Below are 16,639 nucleotides of genomic sequence, written 5' to 3'. Positions count from 1 at the left end.
GTGGAGTGGGGGGGGTGAGTGGAGTGGGGGGGGTGAGTGGAGTGGGGGGGGTGAGTGGAGTGGGGGGGTGAGTGGAGTGGGGGGGTGAGTGGAGTGGGGGGGTGAGTGGAGTGGGGGGGTGAGTGGAGTGGGGGGGGTGAGTGGAGTGGGGGGGTGAGTGGAGTGGGGGGGTGAGTGGAGTGGGGGGGGTGAGTGGAGTGGGGGGGGTGAGTGGAGTGGGGGGGGTGAGTGGAGTGGGGGGGGGTGAGTGGAGTGGGGGGGGGTGAGTGGAGTGGGGGGAGGTGAGTGGAGTGGGGGGGGTGAGTGGTGTGGGGGGGTGAGTGGAGTGGGGGGGTGGTGGAGTGGGGGGGTGGTGGGGGGGGGTGGTGGGTGGGGGGGTGAGTGGAGTGGGGGGGTGAGTGGAGTGGGGGGGTGAGTGGAGTGGGGGGGTGAGTGGGAGTGGGGGGGGTGAGTGGAGTGGGGGGGTGAGTGGAGTGGGGGGGGTGGTGGAGTGGGGGGGGGGTGAGTGGAGTGGGGGGGGTGAGTGGAGTGGGGGGGGGTGTGGGAGTGGGGGGGGGGTGAGTTCGGTGGGAGGGGTGAGTGGAGTGGGGGAGGTGAGTTCGGTGGGAGGGGTGAGTGGAGTGGGGGGGTGAGTGGAGTGGGGGGGGGTGAGTTCGGTGGGAGGGGTGAGTGGAGTGGGGGAGGTGAGTTCGGTGGGAGGGGTGAGTGGAGTGGGGGGGAGTTGAGTGGAGTGGGGGGGTGAGTGGAGTGGGGGGGGTGAGTGGAGTGGGGGGGGGTGAGTGGAGTGGGGGGGTGAGTGGAGTGGGGGGGGTGAGTGGGGTGGGGGGGGGTGAGTGGGAGTGGGGGGGGTGAGTGGAGTGGGGGGGTGAGTGGAGTGGGGGGTGAGTGGAGTGGGGGGGGTGAGTGGAGTGGGGGGGTGTGTGGAGTGGGGGGGTGAGTGGAGTGGGGGGGGTGAGTGGAGTGGGGGGGTGAGTGGAGTGGGGGGGGTGAGTGGAGTGGGGGGGTGAGTGGAGTGGGGGGGTGGTGGTGGGGGGGGTGAGTGGAGTGGGGGGGGGTGTGGAGTGGTGGGGGTGACTGGAGTGGGGGGGTGGTGGAGTGGGGGGGGTGAGTGGAGTGGGGGGGTGAGTGGAGTGGGGGGGTGGTGGAGTGGGGGGGTGAGTTTGGTGGGTGGGGTGAGTGGAGTGGAGGGGTGTGTGGAGTGGGGGGGGTGGTGGTGAGTGGGGGGGGGTGAGTGGAGTGGGGGGTGAGTGGAGTTGTGGGGTGAGTGGGTGGGGGGGGTGGTGGAGTGGGGGGGTGAGTGGAGTGGAGGGGAGGTGAGTGGAGTGGGGGGGGTGAGTTCGGTGGGAGGGGTGAGTGGAGTGGGGGGGTGAGTGGAGTGGGGGGGTGAGTGGAGTGGGGGAGGTGAGTGGAGTGGGGGGGGTGAGTGGAGTGGGGGGGTGTGAGTGGAGTGGGCGGGGTGAGTTCGGTGGGAGGGGTGAGTGGAGTGGGGGGGTGAGTGGAGTGGGGGGGATGAGTGGAGTGGGGGGGGGAGGTGAGTGGAGTGGGGGGGTGAGTGGAGTGGGGGGGGTGAGTGGAGTGGGGGGGTGAGTGGAGTGGGGGGAGGTGAGTGGAGTGGGGGGGTGAGTGGAGTGGGAGGGGTGAGTTCGGTGGGAGGGGTGAGTGGAGTGGGGGGGGTGAGTGGAGTGGGGGGGGTGAGTGGATTGGGAGGGGTGAGTTCGGTGGGAGGGGTGAGTGGAGTGGGGGGGTGAGTGGAATGGGGGGGGTGAGTGGAGTGGGGGGGGTGAGTGGAGTGGGGGGGTGAGTGGAGTGGGGGGGGTGAGTGGAGTGGGGGGAGGTGAGTGGAGTGGGGGGGGTGAGTGGAGTGGGGGGGAGGTGAGTGGAGTGGGGGGGTGAGTGGAGTGGGAGGGGTGAGTTCGGTGGGAGGGGTGAGTGGAGTGGGGGGGAGAGACACAAAGGCCAGGACCGATGGGTCTCAGCTCGGTTTGCTTCTGTCACAGAGCTGGAGAGAGGGTTGGTGGAGCCACAGATTCGTGTTGTTTGCAGGCAGATGCTCGAAGCTCTCCACTACCTCCACAGTAACAAGATCATCCATCGCGACCTGAAGGCTGGAAATATACTCCTGACCCTGGACGGAGACATTAAACTTGGTAAGAGAGAGGAGCGAGGGCTCGGGACAAGAGAGTAAGACAGTAAAACAAAAGGAACCAAGCCAATCCCAATAGTACATTCACCACCATTTGCCCTTCCCAGCCAGTTGCCATCTATGAATACAGTTGATTAAGTTCAAGCTAAGTCTTTGACTCCACCACCTCTGCTGGCCGTGCATTCCACACTCCCACCACTCTCTGTGTAAAGACCTCTGACATCTCCCCTATACCTTCCTCCAATCACCTTCAAATTATGTCCCCTCGTGACAGCCATTTCCGCCCTGGGGAAAAGTCTCTGGCTATCCACTCTTTCCATGCCTCTCATCATCTTGTACACCTCTATCAAGTCACCTCGCTGCCTTCTTCGCTCCAGCGAGAAAAGCCCTCGCGCCCTCAACCTTTCTTCATAAGACATGCCCTCCAGTCCAGGCAGCATCCTGGTAAATCTCCTCTGCACCCTCTCCAAAGCATCCACATCCTTCCTATAATGAGACGACCAGAACTGGACACAATATTCCAAGTGTGGTCTAACCAGGGTTTTATAAAGCTGCAGCAAAATCTCGCGGCTCTTAAACTCAATCCCCCTGTTAATGAAATCCAACACACCATACGCCTTCTCAACAACCCTATCAACCTGGGTGGCAACTTTGAGGGATCTATGTATGTGGACCCCAAGATCCCTCTGTTCCTCCACACTTCCAAGAATCCTGCCTTTAACCCTGTATTCAGCATTCAAATTCGACCTTCCAAATTGAATCACTTCACATTTATCAAGGTTGAACCCCATCTCCATGTTAAATGGAACTACGTCAGGTAGTCAAGTATGGAACTAGACACATCTTTTTCCTAAGTTGGTGTATTCACAGAACGCAACAGCACATAGCTCCACCCCCTACCTACCAACCCAGAGTCCCAGCGGTCTCTGTTTATATGTGCTCAAGGTACACGATTAATCAATATCCTCCACTTGTACACCCGTAGTTGCAACAATAAAATTGGCACATTATTGACGCCACAAGCTAGATGTTGGAATGTTGGGGAAACGTCTTCAATCGAAGGGTGCCAGGCTGGGGCTTCCGCAGAAGGCTACAGAGGTAGCTGGGGGTAAATGCCCCGTTGCCCCGGGGCTCCACTGGGGTCACTGCGGAGGCAGCATTCACTGGCACTCCCCCCAACGCATACCCAGGTCCCAGCCCGCCTCTGACAATAGCTCCCCCCCCCCCCCAACCCCACCGGAGTGACAAGTAGGTCGAGGAAGCCATGGATTGTGTTCGTGGGGACAGAAAGGGTTGAGTCTCGTGCTTAGAAGATGCATTCGGACGATCTGAAAAGGTCGATCTGTTGGACGCCACTAACCCGCGTGATTACCGAATATTGTTAGAAGGCAGCACAAAGTTCTGCGAGCTCTAGGGTTCATGACAACCTTGCAACCTAACGCCATTATGTCCACATGTTCTAACTGCGCAGAAACATCTGTCTCCTTTCATTGCACTCACTCATGAGTAACTCAGTTATCAGTTAAAACATCGCTTCTTATCTCTTCCCAAAGACAAGCATGTTTGTACCGTTGCCTCCGTATGGTTTCTTTGGCTGAGTTACTATATTTCTATGATTCCTATCCCTTCTCAACTTCAACTCAACGGCTGAAACCCTCATGCTAAACTTCTTTACTCTGCTGTTAACACAGTCTGCTAACTGATCTCGATGACGCTATCAACACCTGCTTTAGTCTTTAACACTGCCATTACCATTGCCTCTGTCTTTTAAAAAAAACAAATTTAGAGTACCCAATTCTTTTCTTTCCAATTAAGGGGCAATTTAGGTGGCCAATTCATCTGTCCTGCGCATCTTTTTGGGGTTTTGGGATGAGTCCCATGCAGACACGGGGAGAATGTGCAAACTCCACACGGACAGTGACCCAGGGCCGGGATTGAACCTGGGTCCTCGGCGCTGTGAGTCAGCTGTGCTAACAACTGCGCCACCGTGCCGCCCCTCCACTACCTTTGTCTTACGCCGATGGCGTCTTTTGTCAAACCTCCCCTGAGCTCGTCCCTATCCCCGACCTATTTGCTCCACCCCCTCTCTTCAACGGTATAAAACCCATCACTTTTCTCCCCCTCGTTAGCTCAGAGGAAGAATCATGCAGAGTGGAAACGTTAACTCTGCTGTTCCCTCCCTCCCTCTGGAGTCTCCTCCTGCCCTCACACCCCTCCGAGATACCCGCCCTCTTCTAATTCCAGCCTCTTGTGCATCCCAGATGTTAGGGGTGATGTTGCAGAGGTGTAACTGGTTTTCCTATTCAGCCTGGGTACCTGTCTGGTCAAGGATTCCCCAGATGCAACCCGAATTTGGTTGTTTAGTGTAGAAATGAAGACAAAAGCATTTAATATTCAGTCAGTAACTCCTTCCCAGTAAAAGGTCTATTGTTAATCACAAATAACATGAAATATAAGTGCTATTAAACCAAGTCTTCCTCTCTTCCAGCTGATTTCGGAGTCTCTGCAAAGAACACTCACACCATTCAACGAAGAGCATCGTTTATCGGGACACCTTATTGGTAGGTGTCGCTCCTTTTCTAGAAAGCATGACGTCAATCTTGCTTCTGGTCTGTAAAACATTTGCCCTGTGGCACTGCAAATGGAGACATCCTGCAGAAGCTTTTTTCCTTGCATTCATCAGGACAAACACAAGAACGCCAAATTTCAAACAATCGCCACGATTTACATTGTAAGAGAAAAGGGTGCTGATTGGTTGGCGAGAAGACTCTGATTGGCCAAGGTGTTGCTGTGGAGAAAGCAACAGGGAGCTATTGGCTGCCCAGCTCCGAGTGTTTAAATCTCGAATAATGTTGAGCCGATCGGATTAAAACATGCCTTTTCAACTCAGTGGAAAACTGTTCCTAATTAGATTTTCTGATTCCATGACTATAAGCAAGTCACGAGGCCAGACTCTTGACAAAATTTGGGCAATGTTCTTTGCAGACAGAAAGAGCACGTACGCACATTACGCCTGTTTCAGCTGAACAACATAAGTGGCAGCCACTCGCTGGTTCATTCCTCAAGGCAATGGCGTGGCCAATTGGAGTTGAGCTGCCTGGTTTAAATTTCGAACAATGCTTGGCAGTTAACTGTCAGTCACCATCAACCGGTGCGTTCTCCCTGGAAACCTCTCGGCAAATCAGAGTCCGCTCGCCAACCAATCAGCACTCTCTTCTCACACAATATGAATTGTTCCCTTCACAATTCTTGTGGATTTTCCTGATGAGTGCAAGGCGAAAAGCTTCGACAAAAGTGTCTCTTTTTCGGTGGAACTCAAATTTGTATGAATAATCCTCGGCCTATTTTAAAATTAGACAGTTTTATGTAGGTCTTTTCTCCAGAATGGGAAGGTTTGATTCCATGGGTGAAAGAAATGTTGTCTATAAAGAAACGCTAATAGTACAAAGGTACTGATTTGCCTGCAAATGGTTTAGGGTGGGGCTCTGCTAATATTTATTATTCCACAATTGTGGGCTTGGTTTGGGCAGCACGTTTGCACAGTGGTTAGCACTGTGGCTTCACAGCGCCAGGGTCCCAGGTTCGATTCCCCGCTGGGTCACTGTCTGTGCGGAGTCTGCACGTTCTCACCGTGTCTGCGTGGGTTTCCTCCAGGTGCTCCGGTTTCCTCCCACAGTCCAAAGACTTGCAGGTTAGGTGGATTGGCCATGATAAAAAAATTGCCCTTAGTGACCAAAATGGTTGGATGGGGTTATTGGGTTACGGGGATAGGGTGGAAGTGAGGGCTTAAGTGGGTCGGGGCAGACTCGGTGGACCGAATGGCCTCCTTCTGCACGGTATGTTCTATATGTCTAAAACCTAAATCAAGATTGGGCTGAGATAGGGATTTTCTGTTTATTTGTGGGTTTTATTTAGTTTGTTATGTCGTGACCTTCTTTGGTTTTCAATTCAGTAGCATCAACGAAGAACTCGGATGACTTTGCACCAAATTGGGGATTGAGCCGGCCGACATTTCTGAACATCAGCAGCACTTTGTCCTCTCAATCTGTCTTCCTGTCTTGCAGGATGGCCCCAGAGGTTGTCCGCTGCGAAACCTCGAAGGATGCGCCCTATGACCACAAGGCCGACGTCTGGTCCCTTGGAATCACGCTAATTGAACTCGCCGAGATGGAGCCTCCTCACCATGAGCTCAACCCAATGAGGGTCCTCCTGAAGATCACAAAAGCGCCCCCTCCAACTCTATCCCACCCTTCCCGATGGTACTCAACGAGCTCCAATTTACATCTCCTTCCTTCCTTGCTTTGTAACCATGAGGCGCTGGGCTGTGGGAAGGCAGGACTCTTGGTTCCCCCAGGCTGAAAAGGGGCGAACAGCCATTTTATTTAATTAACTGTTATCCGTTTGTGAAAACGCAAAACATTCTTTGCCGAGCGAGGCGGTTAATTTGGACTTGGCGGGGAAGGGGCGAGAGCGATTCACTTTGACGACAACCACACACCTTTTATCTGAATCAGTGTCAAGCACGAGTTACATTTCTATCGCACCTTTGATGCCAAGGAGAATGCACCAGTTGATGGTGACTGACAGTTAACTGCCAACATGTTAGGCCCCACGGGAGCAATAGAACTCAAAACATTGCACCGAGCCATATTAGGTCAGGCGACCAAAAGCTTAGTCGAAGAGGTGGGTTTAAAGGAGTGCCTGTAGGGCGAAAGTGAGATAGGGAGGGTGGAGTGGTGGGGGATGGGGGGTGGGGGGGGAGATTCCAGGGCTTGGGGCCCCAGGCAGCTGAAGGTACAGCCACCAATGGTGAAGCGATCAAGATTGGGGATGCATAAAGAGGCCGGGATTGGAGGAGCGCAGAGACCACGGAGGGTTGGAGGAGATAGAGATTTGGAGGGATTTGATAGTGAGAATTTTAAATTCGAGACGTTGCTCGGCCGGGAGCCGGTGCAGGTCGGCGAGCACTGGGGGTGAGAGGGGGAATGCAGGATTCGGCGCGAGTTAAGACACGGGGCAGTGGAGATGTGGGTAAGCTGACGTTCACAGAGGGTAAAATGTGGGGGAACCAGCCAGCAGTGTGTCGGAGTGCTCAGGTCCCGGGCGGCGAAGGCAGGGTCGAGGGTTTCAGCAGCCGTTAAGCTGAGGTCAGGGCGGCACAGTGGTTAGCACTGCTGCCTCACAGCGGCAGGGACCCGGGTTCGATTCCCGGCTGGGTCAGTGTATGTGCGGAGTCTGCACGTTTTCCCCGTGTCTGCGTGGGTTTCCTCCGGGTGCTCTGGTTTCCTTCCACAGTCCAAAAATGCGCAGGTCAGGTAGATTGGCCACGCCGAAGTGACCCTCAGTGTCCAGGGATGTGCAGGTTAGGTGCTGCTATGGAGGAAGTGGGCCTAGGCAGGGTACTCTTTCAGAGGGTCAGTGCAGACTCGTTGGGCCGGATGGGACTAGGGAGTCTACGATTGTATAAACAGGGCGGAGTCGAGCGATATCACAGAGGCGGTAGTGGGGTGATGGCGCGAGCATGAGTCAGGAGTTCACCTCGGGGTCAAACATGGCGCCAAGGTTGCAAACGGACTGGCTTAATCTCACACTGATGGCCGGGGGTGAGACGGAGTCGACAGCGAGGGAACAGAGTTGGGAGCGGGGATGGGAAACAACGTCTTCAGTCTTCCCGATAACAAGCACCTCGACTATTGAATTCGCAGGTCCCCAGATTTCAAAGATTTCCTACGCAAAGCTTTGGACAAAAATGTGGACGCTCGATGGTGCGTACAGCAGCTTCTCCAGGTGAACATTACATTCCCGTTTCCTCTCGGCTGTACCCTCTGATAAAGGCATCCCGCGGTCGTGTAGCTTGCTGAGATTGGCAGGCGCGCCAAGCCGTTAATTTCCTCATCACGGCCGCGCGCATCAAGAGACGCGAGACGTTTTTTTTTGTCCGACTAACACTTGTCCTTCCCCTCAGCACCCATTCGTTACTGCGGTGGCAAGCAACAAGCCAATCAGAGAGCTGATTGCTGAAGCCAAGGCCGAGGTGATGGAGGAGATCGAAGAAGGCAAGGAGGACGAAATGGAGGTACTGCTGCCGACAAGTGGTAAAGGGAGCACACCGTCACAAATAGGAGCAGGGTGAGGCCGTTTGGCCCGTCGGGCCTGCTAGCCCATTGAATCCCGATTCCCTGCCTCAATTCCACTTTCCTGCCCACTCCCCAGGTCACTTGATTGCCAGAGAGACCACGAAACTCTCCTCAGATTCTAATATTCTCAACAAAGGACCGTCCGCAACCCTCTGGGGCAAAGAATTCCAAAGAATCCCAATCTTCCTGACCTAAATGGTCGGCCCTTATCCTGAGGCGGTGCCTCCCCCCCGCCCTAGGTTCCCCGACTAGCGAAAACAATCTCTCAGCTTTTATATCCCATCAAACACCCTTCAGAATCTTGTTCACTGAGATCACCTCTCTTTCTTTGAAACGCCGGTGAATACTTACACCCCAGGGGCCAATCTACTGAGCCTTTACTGTTCTGCCTCCAATGCAGGGATCCCGTTCAATTCCGGCCTTGCCTGACTTGTCTGTGCGGAGTCGGCACCTTCTCCCCGTGTCTGCGTGGGTTTCCTCCGGGTGCTCCGGTTTCCTCCCACAGCCCAAAGACGTGCAGGTTGGGTGGATTGGCCACGATCAATGTGCGGGGATAGGGCAGGGAGTGGGCCGAGTTTGGGTGCTCTTTCGGAGGGTCGGTGCAGACTCGATGGGCCGAATGGTTTATTCCGCACTGTAGGGCTTCTACGGCTTACAGAAGACCATCTCTCAGGTCCCATGCTTACACTGAGACCCCAGCTGTGCGAGGCTCTGCACGAGGGCAAAACACAATCACAAAGTCCACCTCCAACGATCTTAGTGCTTAGTTCTCTTCAATCCACGACTCGTGCAGTGAATTTAATTGTATCTTTTTTCAACTTTCTCCTCATGAAAACAGAGTGCTTAAGTTAAAAGCCGGCCCAATCGAAAGCCGTGCTGCCGAGCTAAATAAGGTTCCAATAAGCACTGTGCACCAATGAGACACGGTAGCACAGTGGGTTAGCACTGTGGCTTCACAGCTCCAGGTTCGATTCCCAGCTTGGGTCACTGTGCGGAGTCTGCACGTTCTTCCCCGTGTCTGCGTGGGTTTCCTCCGGCCGCTCCGGTTTCCTCCCACAAATCCGGAACCACGTGCTTGTTGGGTGAATTGGACATTCTGAATTCTCCCTGTGTACCCGAACAGGCGCCGGAATGTGGCGACGAGGGGATTTTCACAGTAACTTCATTGCAGTGTTAATGTAAGCCTACTTGTGACAATAATAAAGATTATTATTATATTTAATTTTCTGATGGACTTGCGGTACTTTTTCCGCAATTTCAGTTCCACTCCAAGTCATGCGCTGTTATCTTCTCCCTGCCAGGCCCCTGCATACCAGCCGTGCTCAATTAGTGGACTCAACGCGGAGGAGGAACAGCCGATGGGTGTCACCGAGGCGACTCGAGAGAAAGAGACAGTAATCGATGGGCCTCTTCATGACGTCCGAGCTGTTAACCCAACCCTAAGCTGCACGGTTGACGACGGAGCCAGCACCGGTGACCTGATGGCGTACCCGGCCAATAGCGAGGAGGTGCACGCGGTTATGGGCGCGTGTGGAATGTTGGAATACGAGGGGCTGACAGCGGACGACGGCATCTCAACCTTCAGCACTCCCGATGAAGGCAAAGCCGTCCCTGGTGAATCAATGGAGTTCCCGGCTGGTGACGAGGAGGTGCACGCGGTTATGGGCGCGTGTGGAATGTTGGAATACGAGGGGCTGACAGCGGACGACGGCATCTCAACCTTCAGCACTCCCGATGAAGGCAAAGCCATCCCTGGTGAATCAATGGAGTTCCCGGCTGGTGACGAGGAGGTGCACGCGGTTATGGGCGCAGCTGAAAGACTGGAGCACGAGGAGCAGACAGTGCAAATTGGCGAGGAGACGCATTTGGAAACCCCTAATCCCGTGGCCAGTGTTAATCAAGGCAATGTGCCCCTGCTCGGTCCGCAAGGGTCGACAGAATTGCAAGCGGAGAAAGACGGTGCCATCCAAAGCGAGACGGAACAACGGTGTGACGAACCCGTCGAGGCGCCTGAGCCTGTGAACGAGAAAGAATTGGGAACCGCTTTCGAAGGGGGGTCGGACTCGGGAGTTGAAGGCAACAGGGGACAAGCCGAGGCAGAGTCCGGACAGAGGAACGGGGCCTCGAGGATCGAATCCACGGGCCCACCGCCGTCCGGAGGAGTGGATCCCGCAGAGACAGAGATACCTGAACCGTTATTGGGAAAGGCAGGGAGTGAGGTGTCCAGCGTCTTGGGGAAACCTTGGACCGAAATGGCGGGATCAGGGGGGGACCCAGCAACGGCAGAAATAAAGATGGCGGCTCCAGAGGACGGTGCATCAGTAAACACTGCTGAAATACTTAACAATATTAACATGGAGTCAACACAGGAAGAGACCAGCATTTGTCCCCTTGGACCTAGGAAAGCTGTCGAGTTGGATCAGACCGCTTGTGAGTTAGAATGTGGAAGCTTTACAGATGCCCGAGAAACAGAAGTTATCCGAGATTTCAAAGTCAACGGTCTGGATGTCAAGGGAGAAAGCCCGATTTCTCACGCTTGGTCAACTGAAGATAATTCCCTACATCAGGAAGATGCACCACAGATTTGTGAGAGTAGAAGGACTGGCGGAAACTCTGAGCTATTGTCGCCTGTGCGTGCGGAGACAGCGACTGGTCAAGAGGACGAGGCAAAGGAAGGGGAGAACGATAAAATGGCCAACCCCCTGTCAGAGCAGTCGGACAACATTGCTGGAGCACGAGCTTCAGAAGGGATGCTCAGTGATGAAGGCTCAATGGAGTCTCTTCAGTGCGCAGAGGCAGAAAGCAATTTGATAGAGTCTCCTGAGGCTCCAATCGAGAAGGCCGAGGTTGCACGCGGACGCGAGGGCCCCGCCGTGACGAAAGAACCTGAACCGTCTGGGCGTGAGGCGACCCTGGCGCCACGAGCTGCCGCAAACGTGGGCGATACCCAAGCCGCCGGCAAGGAGAGCGCAGAGCAGGGACTTGACCGTCTCGCCGAAGCCACGGAAGGTGGGCCCGGATGGAGCGAGGATGTTGCCGTAGCAACCTGTGTCGTCAACGAACTGATCGACCTGGTCATAGCTGGGGGAAGGGAATGGGGGGGGCACGACTCGGGAGGGCCCGGCCAAGAAATCACACCGCACCTTCTGAAAGATGCCGGCCCCCTCAGCGGAGGTGGTTCTGCCCAAGAGGTGAAAGGTCCCGATGAAGGGCCTTCAGAAGAATCTGCCGAGGGAGTACAGGAAGAGGAGCGTGCGAGCAGCCAGGCGGAGGAAGGGGTAGCACCTATCAACCTGGGCGAGCAGGAGAAGCAGGGGCTAACAGGACAGACAGAGGACAACGAGCCCTCGCCTGTTGAAGATGCACATGTCCAGGAAAGTCCAGGTCCTCAGGCGGAGGTAGGGTTTACAAAGTAACGCGAGTCGGGTGTTTCTCATGTTCGTCCTCAGCTGTAAACTTTCCGTTTTCTATATTCTAGCCCTCCCTGCGTTCTAACTGAATCAAAGTCATGACTCGTTGCGTAAATCTCCGTTTCTAACTCTTTCACTGGCTAATGTCTACAAGTCACGAGGTGCAAGACCCACTCCAGGGTTTGAGCATGAAAATGTAGCCTGCCTGGCCCACTGCTGTACTGAGGGAGTGCCGCACTGTCAGAGGTACCATCCTTTGGACGAGACTTTACCCCGAAGCCCCATGGGATTATTTTGAAGAAGAGAGCGGGTGTGTTCACTTCGGGGACACTGTCGATGCTTATCCTTCAATAGACATCACACCCAAACCGATTTATCTGCTCGCTGTCTGTGGGAGCTTGCTGTGCACAAATTGGCTGCTGTGTTTCCGACATCACAACGGTCACTTTACTTTCTCTCTTCCTCCTTTCCCTTCCTTCCTTTCTTTCTTTCTCTTTCTTTCTTACTTACTTTCTTTTGTTCTTTCTTTCTCTCTCTCTTTCTTTCTCTTTCTCTCTCTCTCTTTCTATTTCTCTTTCTTCCTCTCTCTTTCCTTGTCTCTCCTTTTCTTTTTCTTTCTTTCTTTCGTTCTTTCTTTCTCTTTCTCCTTTCTTTCTTTCTCTTTCTTTTCTTTCTCTCTTTCTCTGTTTCTTTCTTTGTTTCTTTCTTTCGTTCTTTCTTTCTCTCCTTTCTTTCTTTCTCTTTCTTTTCTTTCTCTCTCTCCTTCTTTCTCTCTTTCTTTATCTCTTTCTTTATCTCTTTTTTTATCTCTTTCTTTCACTCTATCTCTCTCTTTCTTTCTCTCTCTTCCCTTCCCTCTCTCTTTCTATCTCTCTTTTTTCTTTCTCTCTTTTTCTTTCTTTCTTTCTCTCTCTCTCTCTTTCTTTCATTCTCTCTCTCTTTCACTCTTTCTCTCTCTCTTTTTCATTCTCTCTCTTCCCTTCCCTCTCTCTCTCTCTCCTTCTTTCTCTCTTTTTTCTCTCTCTCTTTTTCTTTCTTTCTTCCGTTCTTTCTATCTTTCTCTTTTTCTTTCACTTTCCTTCTTTCACTTCCCTTCTTTCTGTCTTTCTTCCGTTCTGTCTTTCTTTCTGCCCATCTTTCTGTCTTTCCTTCTTTCTTTCTTCCTCCCATCCCTCTGATCATTTCAGCCGAGACAAAAGCCCAAACTGTATACCCTGCCCCTTTCCACTTATTTCATCGATGGGACAGGAGGGTTTTCAATGGGAGCAAGGTTTTAAGAAACCAGTTTCCCCTCATTAAGGCTGGATGTTAGGTTGGGGTGAGGGTGTGGGTGAGACCGAGGGAGCTAAAGAGCGTCGAAGGGAGGAAAACATGCAACAACAAAAACAATCCTGTGCTTTCAATTTATTAAGCTTCCCGAAGTAGCCATTTCCACGGAAACTGAAAGATTGGAAGCAAATGGCCTGCCCATTGTGGAGGGAAAGACAAATCTTTCTACTGGAAATCGTGCTCTCATTGTACGATCACTGGAGAGGGAGACCGGGGAAAGGAGAGTTTCCTATCTATACAGCACGGAAGAACTTGGATCAAATAGATTGACCCCTTGCAGCGATGTGTTTTATAAAAAGGTATCTCAATTCAACAATGTTCTCATTATTACTTTTGCCATCTTGCATTTCTCATTGTTTCTGCTATCTCTGAATCAATCTCATTGGCTGTCTGTTTCTCCTTTCTCTTACCTCCCAGAGGCACTTTGACGATTTTGATGAAGAAGTGAGTATTTCTTTTCCCTCTGAATTGTCTGAAGGTTTCAATCGCCCGCACGGCACTGGTTTCTACAGAACGCCCGCCATGGGGTGACTCCAACCTTGCTGATCTCTAGTGCATCAAGTTGAAGCTGACACATGACCCAGCGGTCCATCAGACATGCAGATCAGAGTTTTAATAATTAAGGAGAGTTTGCTCACCCACAGCAACAGTGTCTTCAAGTGCAGCAAGAAAGAAACCTCAAATGGGGATTCTTTACTTCCCAACTCTCCAACTCCCCCAACTCTCCAACTCTCCCAACTCTCCAACTCTCCAACTCCCCCAACTCTCCAACTCCAAAACTCGCCAACTCTCCATCTCCCCAAACTCCCCCAACTCCCCAACTCTCCAACTCCCCAACTCCCCCAACTCCCCAACTCTCCAACTCCAAAACTCGCCAACTCTCCATCTCCCCCAACTCTCCAACTCCCCATCTCTCCAACTCCCCCAACTCTCCAACTCCCCCAACTCTCCATCTCCCCAACTCTCCAACTCCAAAACTCTCCAACTCCCCATCTCTCCAAACTCCCCCAACTCCCCCAACTCTCCAACTCCCCCAACTCTCCAACTCTCCAACTCCCCCAACTCTCCAACTCCAAAACTCGCCAACTCTCCATCTCCCCAACTCTCCAACTCCCCCAACTCCCCAACTATCCAAACTCCCCCAACTCTCCAACTCCCCCAACTCCCCAACTCTCCAACTCCAAAACTCGCCAACTCTCCATCTCCCCAAACTCCCCCAACTCCCCAACTTCCCCAACTTCCCCAACTCCCCCAACTCTCCAACTCTCCAAACTCCCCCAACTCCCCGAACTCTCCAACTCTCCAACTCCCCCAACTCCCCAACTCTCCAACTCCAAAACTCGCCAACTCTCCATCTCCCCAAACTCCCCCAACTCCCCAACTTCCCCAACTCCCCCAACTCTCCAACTTCCCAACTCCCCAACTCTCCAACTCTCCAAACTCCAAATCGCCAACTCCCCCAACTCTCCATCTCCCCCAACTCTCCAACTCCCCCAACTCCCCAACTCTCCATCTCCTCCAACTCCCCCAACTCTCCATCTCCCCGAACTCTCCAACTCCCCAACTTCCCAACTCCCCAACACTCCAACTATCCAACTCCCCCAACTCTCCATCTCCCCAACTCTCCAACTCCCCAACTATCCAAACTCTCCAAATCCCCGACTCTCCAACTCCCCCAACTCCCCAACTTCCCAACTCCCCAACTATCCAACTCCCCCAACTCTCCATCTCCCCAACTCTCCAACTCCCCAACTATCCAAACTCTCCAAATCCCCGACTCTCCAACTCCCCCAACTCCCCAACTTCCCAACTCCCCAACTATCCAACTCTCCAAACTCTTCAAATCCTCAACTCTCCAACTCCCCCAACTCTCCAATGCCCCAACTCCCCAAACTCCCCAACTCCCCAACTCCCCAACTCTCCAACTCCCCAACTCTCCAACTTTCCAACTCCCCAAACTCTCCAACTCACCCAACTCCCCAACTCATAACTCCCCCAACTACCCAACTCCCCAACAATCCAAACTCCCCAACTCCCCCAATTTCCCCATCTCTCCAACTCCCCAACTGTCCAACTCTCCAAACTCCCCAACTCTCCAAACTCCCCAACTCCCCAACTCCCCAACTCCCCAACACTCCAACTCCCCAACTCTCCAACTCCTCCAACTCCCCAAACTCTCCAACTCCCCAACTCTCCAACTCCCCAACCCCCCAACCCCCCAACTCTCCAACTCTCCAACTCCCCAACACTCCAACACTCCAACTCCCCAACTCTCCAACTCCTCCAACTCCCCAAACTCTCCAACTCCCCAACTCTCCAACTCCCCAACCCCCCAACCCCCCAACTCTCCAACTCTCCAACTCCGCAACTCCCAAACTCCCCGACTCTCCAACTCCCCAACTCTCCAACTCCCCAACTCTCCAAATTCCCCCACTCCCCAACTCTCCAACTCCCCAACTCTCCAACTCCACAAACACCCCAACTCCCCAACTCTCCAACCCCCCCAACTCTCCCAACAATCCAAACTCCCCAACTCCCCAATAATCCAGACTCCCCAACTCCCCAACTCTCCAACTCCCCCAACTCTCCAACTCCCCCAACTCTCCAACTCCCCCAACTCCGCAACTACCCAACTCTCCAACTCCCCCAACTCTCCAACTCCCCCAACTCCCCCAACTCCCCCAACTCCGCAACTACCCAACTCCCCAACTCCCCAACTCCCCAACTCCCCAACTCTCCAACTCCCCAAACTCCCCAACTCCCCCAACTCTCCAAATCCCCAACTCCCCAACAATCCAAACTCCCCCAATTTCCCCAACTACCAAACTCCCCAACTCTCCAACTCCCCACCAATCCGAACTTCCCAAACTCTCCAACTCCCCCAACTCTCCAAATCCCCAACTCCCCAACAATCCAAACTCCCCCAATTTCCCCAACTCCCCAACTCTCCAAATCCCCTAACTCTCCAAATCCCCCAACTCTCCAAATCCCCCAACTCTCCAAATCCCCCAACTCTCCAACTCTCCAAATCTCCAACTCCCCAAATTCCCCAACTCTCCAAACTCCTCAACTCTCCACAGACTCAGATTTCATTCTCCTCTCGCTCTGTCCCTCAGTAAAGAGTACCTGGATATATGTTACATGAACGATACATGAGTAAAAATTGTGATCCCAATATTGTACCAGCCCTTCCAAACCCGTGACCTCGACCATCTAGAAGGACAAGGGCGGCAGATACCTGGGAACCCCACCATCTGGAGGTTCCCCTCCAAGTCACTCACCACCCTGACTTGGAAATATATCGGCCGTTCCTTCACTGTCGCTGGGTCAGAATCCTGGAGCTCCCTCCCTAACAGCACTGTGGGTGTACCTACACCACACGGACTGCAGCGGCTCAAGAAGGCGGCTCACCCACCACCTTCTCGAGGGCAATAAATGTTGGCCAACCAAATGATATCCACGCCACGTGAAAAAATTAGTTTATAAAAGTAGCCCTTAGCTGGAGTAGGGCGAGGAGCCCATCAGAGTGGGAAAGTCACGAATGAACCCCTGTAACAAATTGTCACGATTCCAGAAGGGAAATTGGCACCTCATTAGGTTTATAAAAGTGCTGGCCTGTG

The 16,639-nt window shown here is 53.5% G+C and overlaps 1 protein-coding gene across 1 annotated transcript in view; it reads left to right on the top strand.

Annotated features, from left to right (window-relative positions):
- The window catches only part of LOC140396986 (STE20-like serine/threonine-protein kinase), a 57,522-nt gene that overhangs the window by 15,329 nt on the left and 25,554 nt on the right, over positions 1–16,639 (top strand). The window contains exons 4-11 of the mRNA XM_072485996.1: positions 1,998–2,147; positions 4,632–4,704; positions 6,208–6,402; positions 7,849–7,930; positions 8,109–8,219; positions 9,582–11,678; positions 13,103–13,318; positions 13,437–13,463. Coding sequence (XP_072342097.1) covers positions 1,998–2,147; positions 4,632–4,704; positions 6,208–6,402; positions 7,849–7,930; positions 8,109–8,219; positions 9,582–11,678; positions 13,103–13,318; positions 13,437–13,463 — 2,951 coding nt within the window. The remainder of the gene's footprint in view (positions 1–1,997; positions 2,148–4,631; positions 4,705–6,207; positions 6,403–7,848; positions 7,931–8,108; positions 8,220–9,581; positions 11,679–13,102; positions 13,319–13,436; positions 13,464–16,639) is intronic.

The sequence above is a fragment of the Scyliorhinus torazame genome, chromosome 20, assembly GCF_047496885.1.
Source record: "Scyliorhinus torazame isolate Kashiwa2021f chromosome 20, sScyTor2.1, whole genome shotgun sequence".
NCBI classification, from domain to species: domain Eukaryota; kingdom Metazoa; phylum Chordata; class Chondrichthyes; order Carcharhiniformes; family Scyliorhinidae; genus Scyliorhinus; species Scyliorhinus torazame.
Note: the sequence above shows the minus strand (reverse complement) of the source record. Positions and strands in the feature narration are given on the sequence as shown.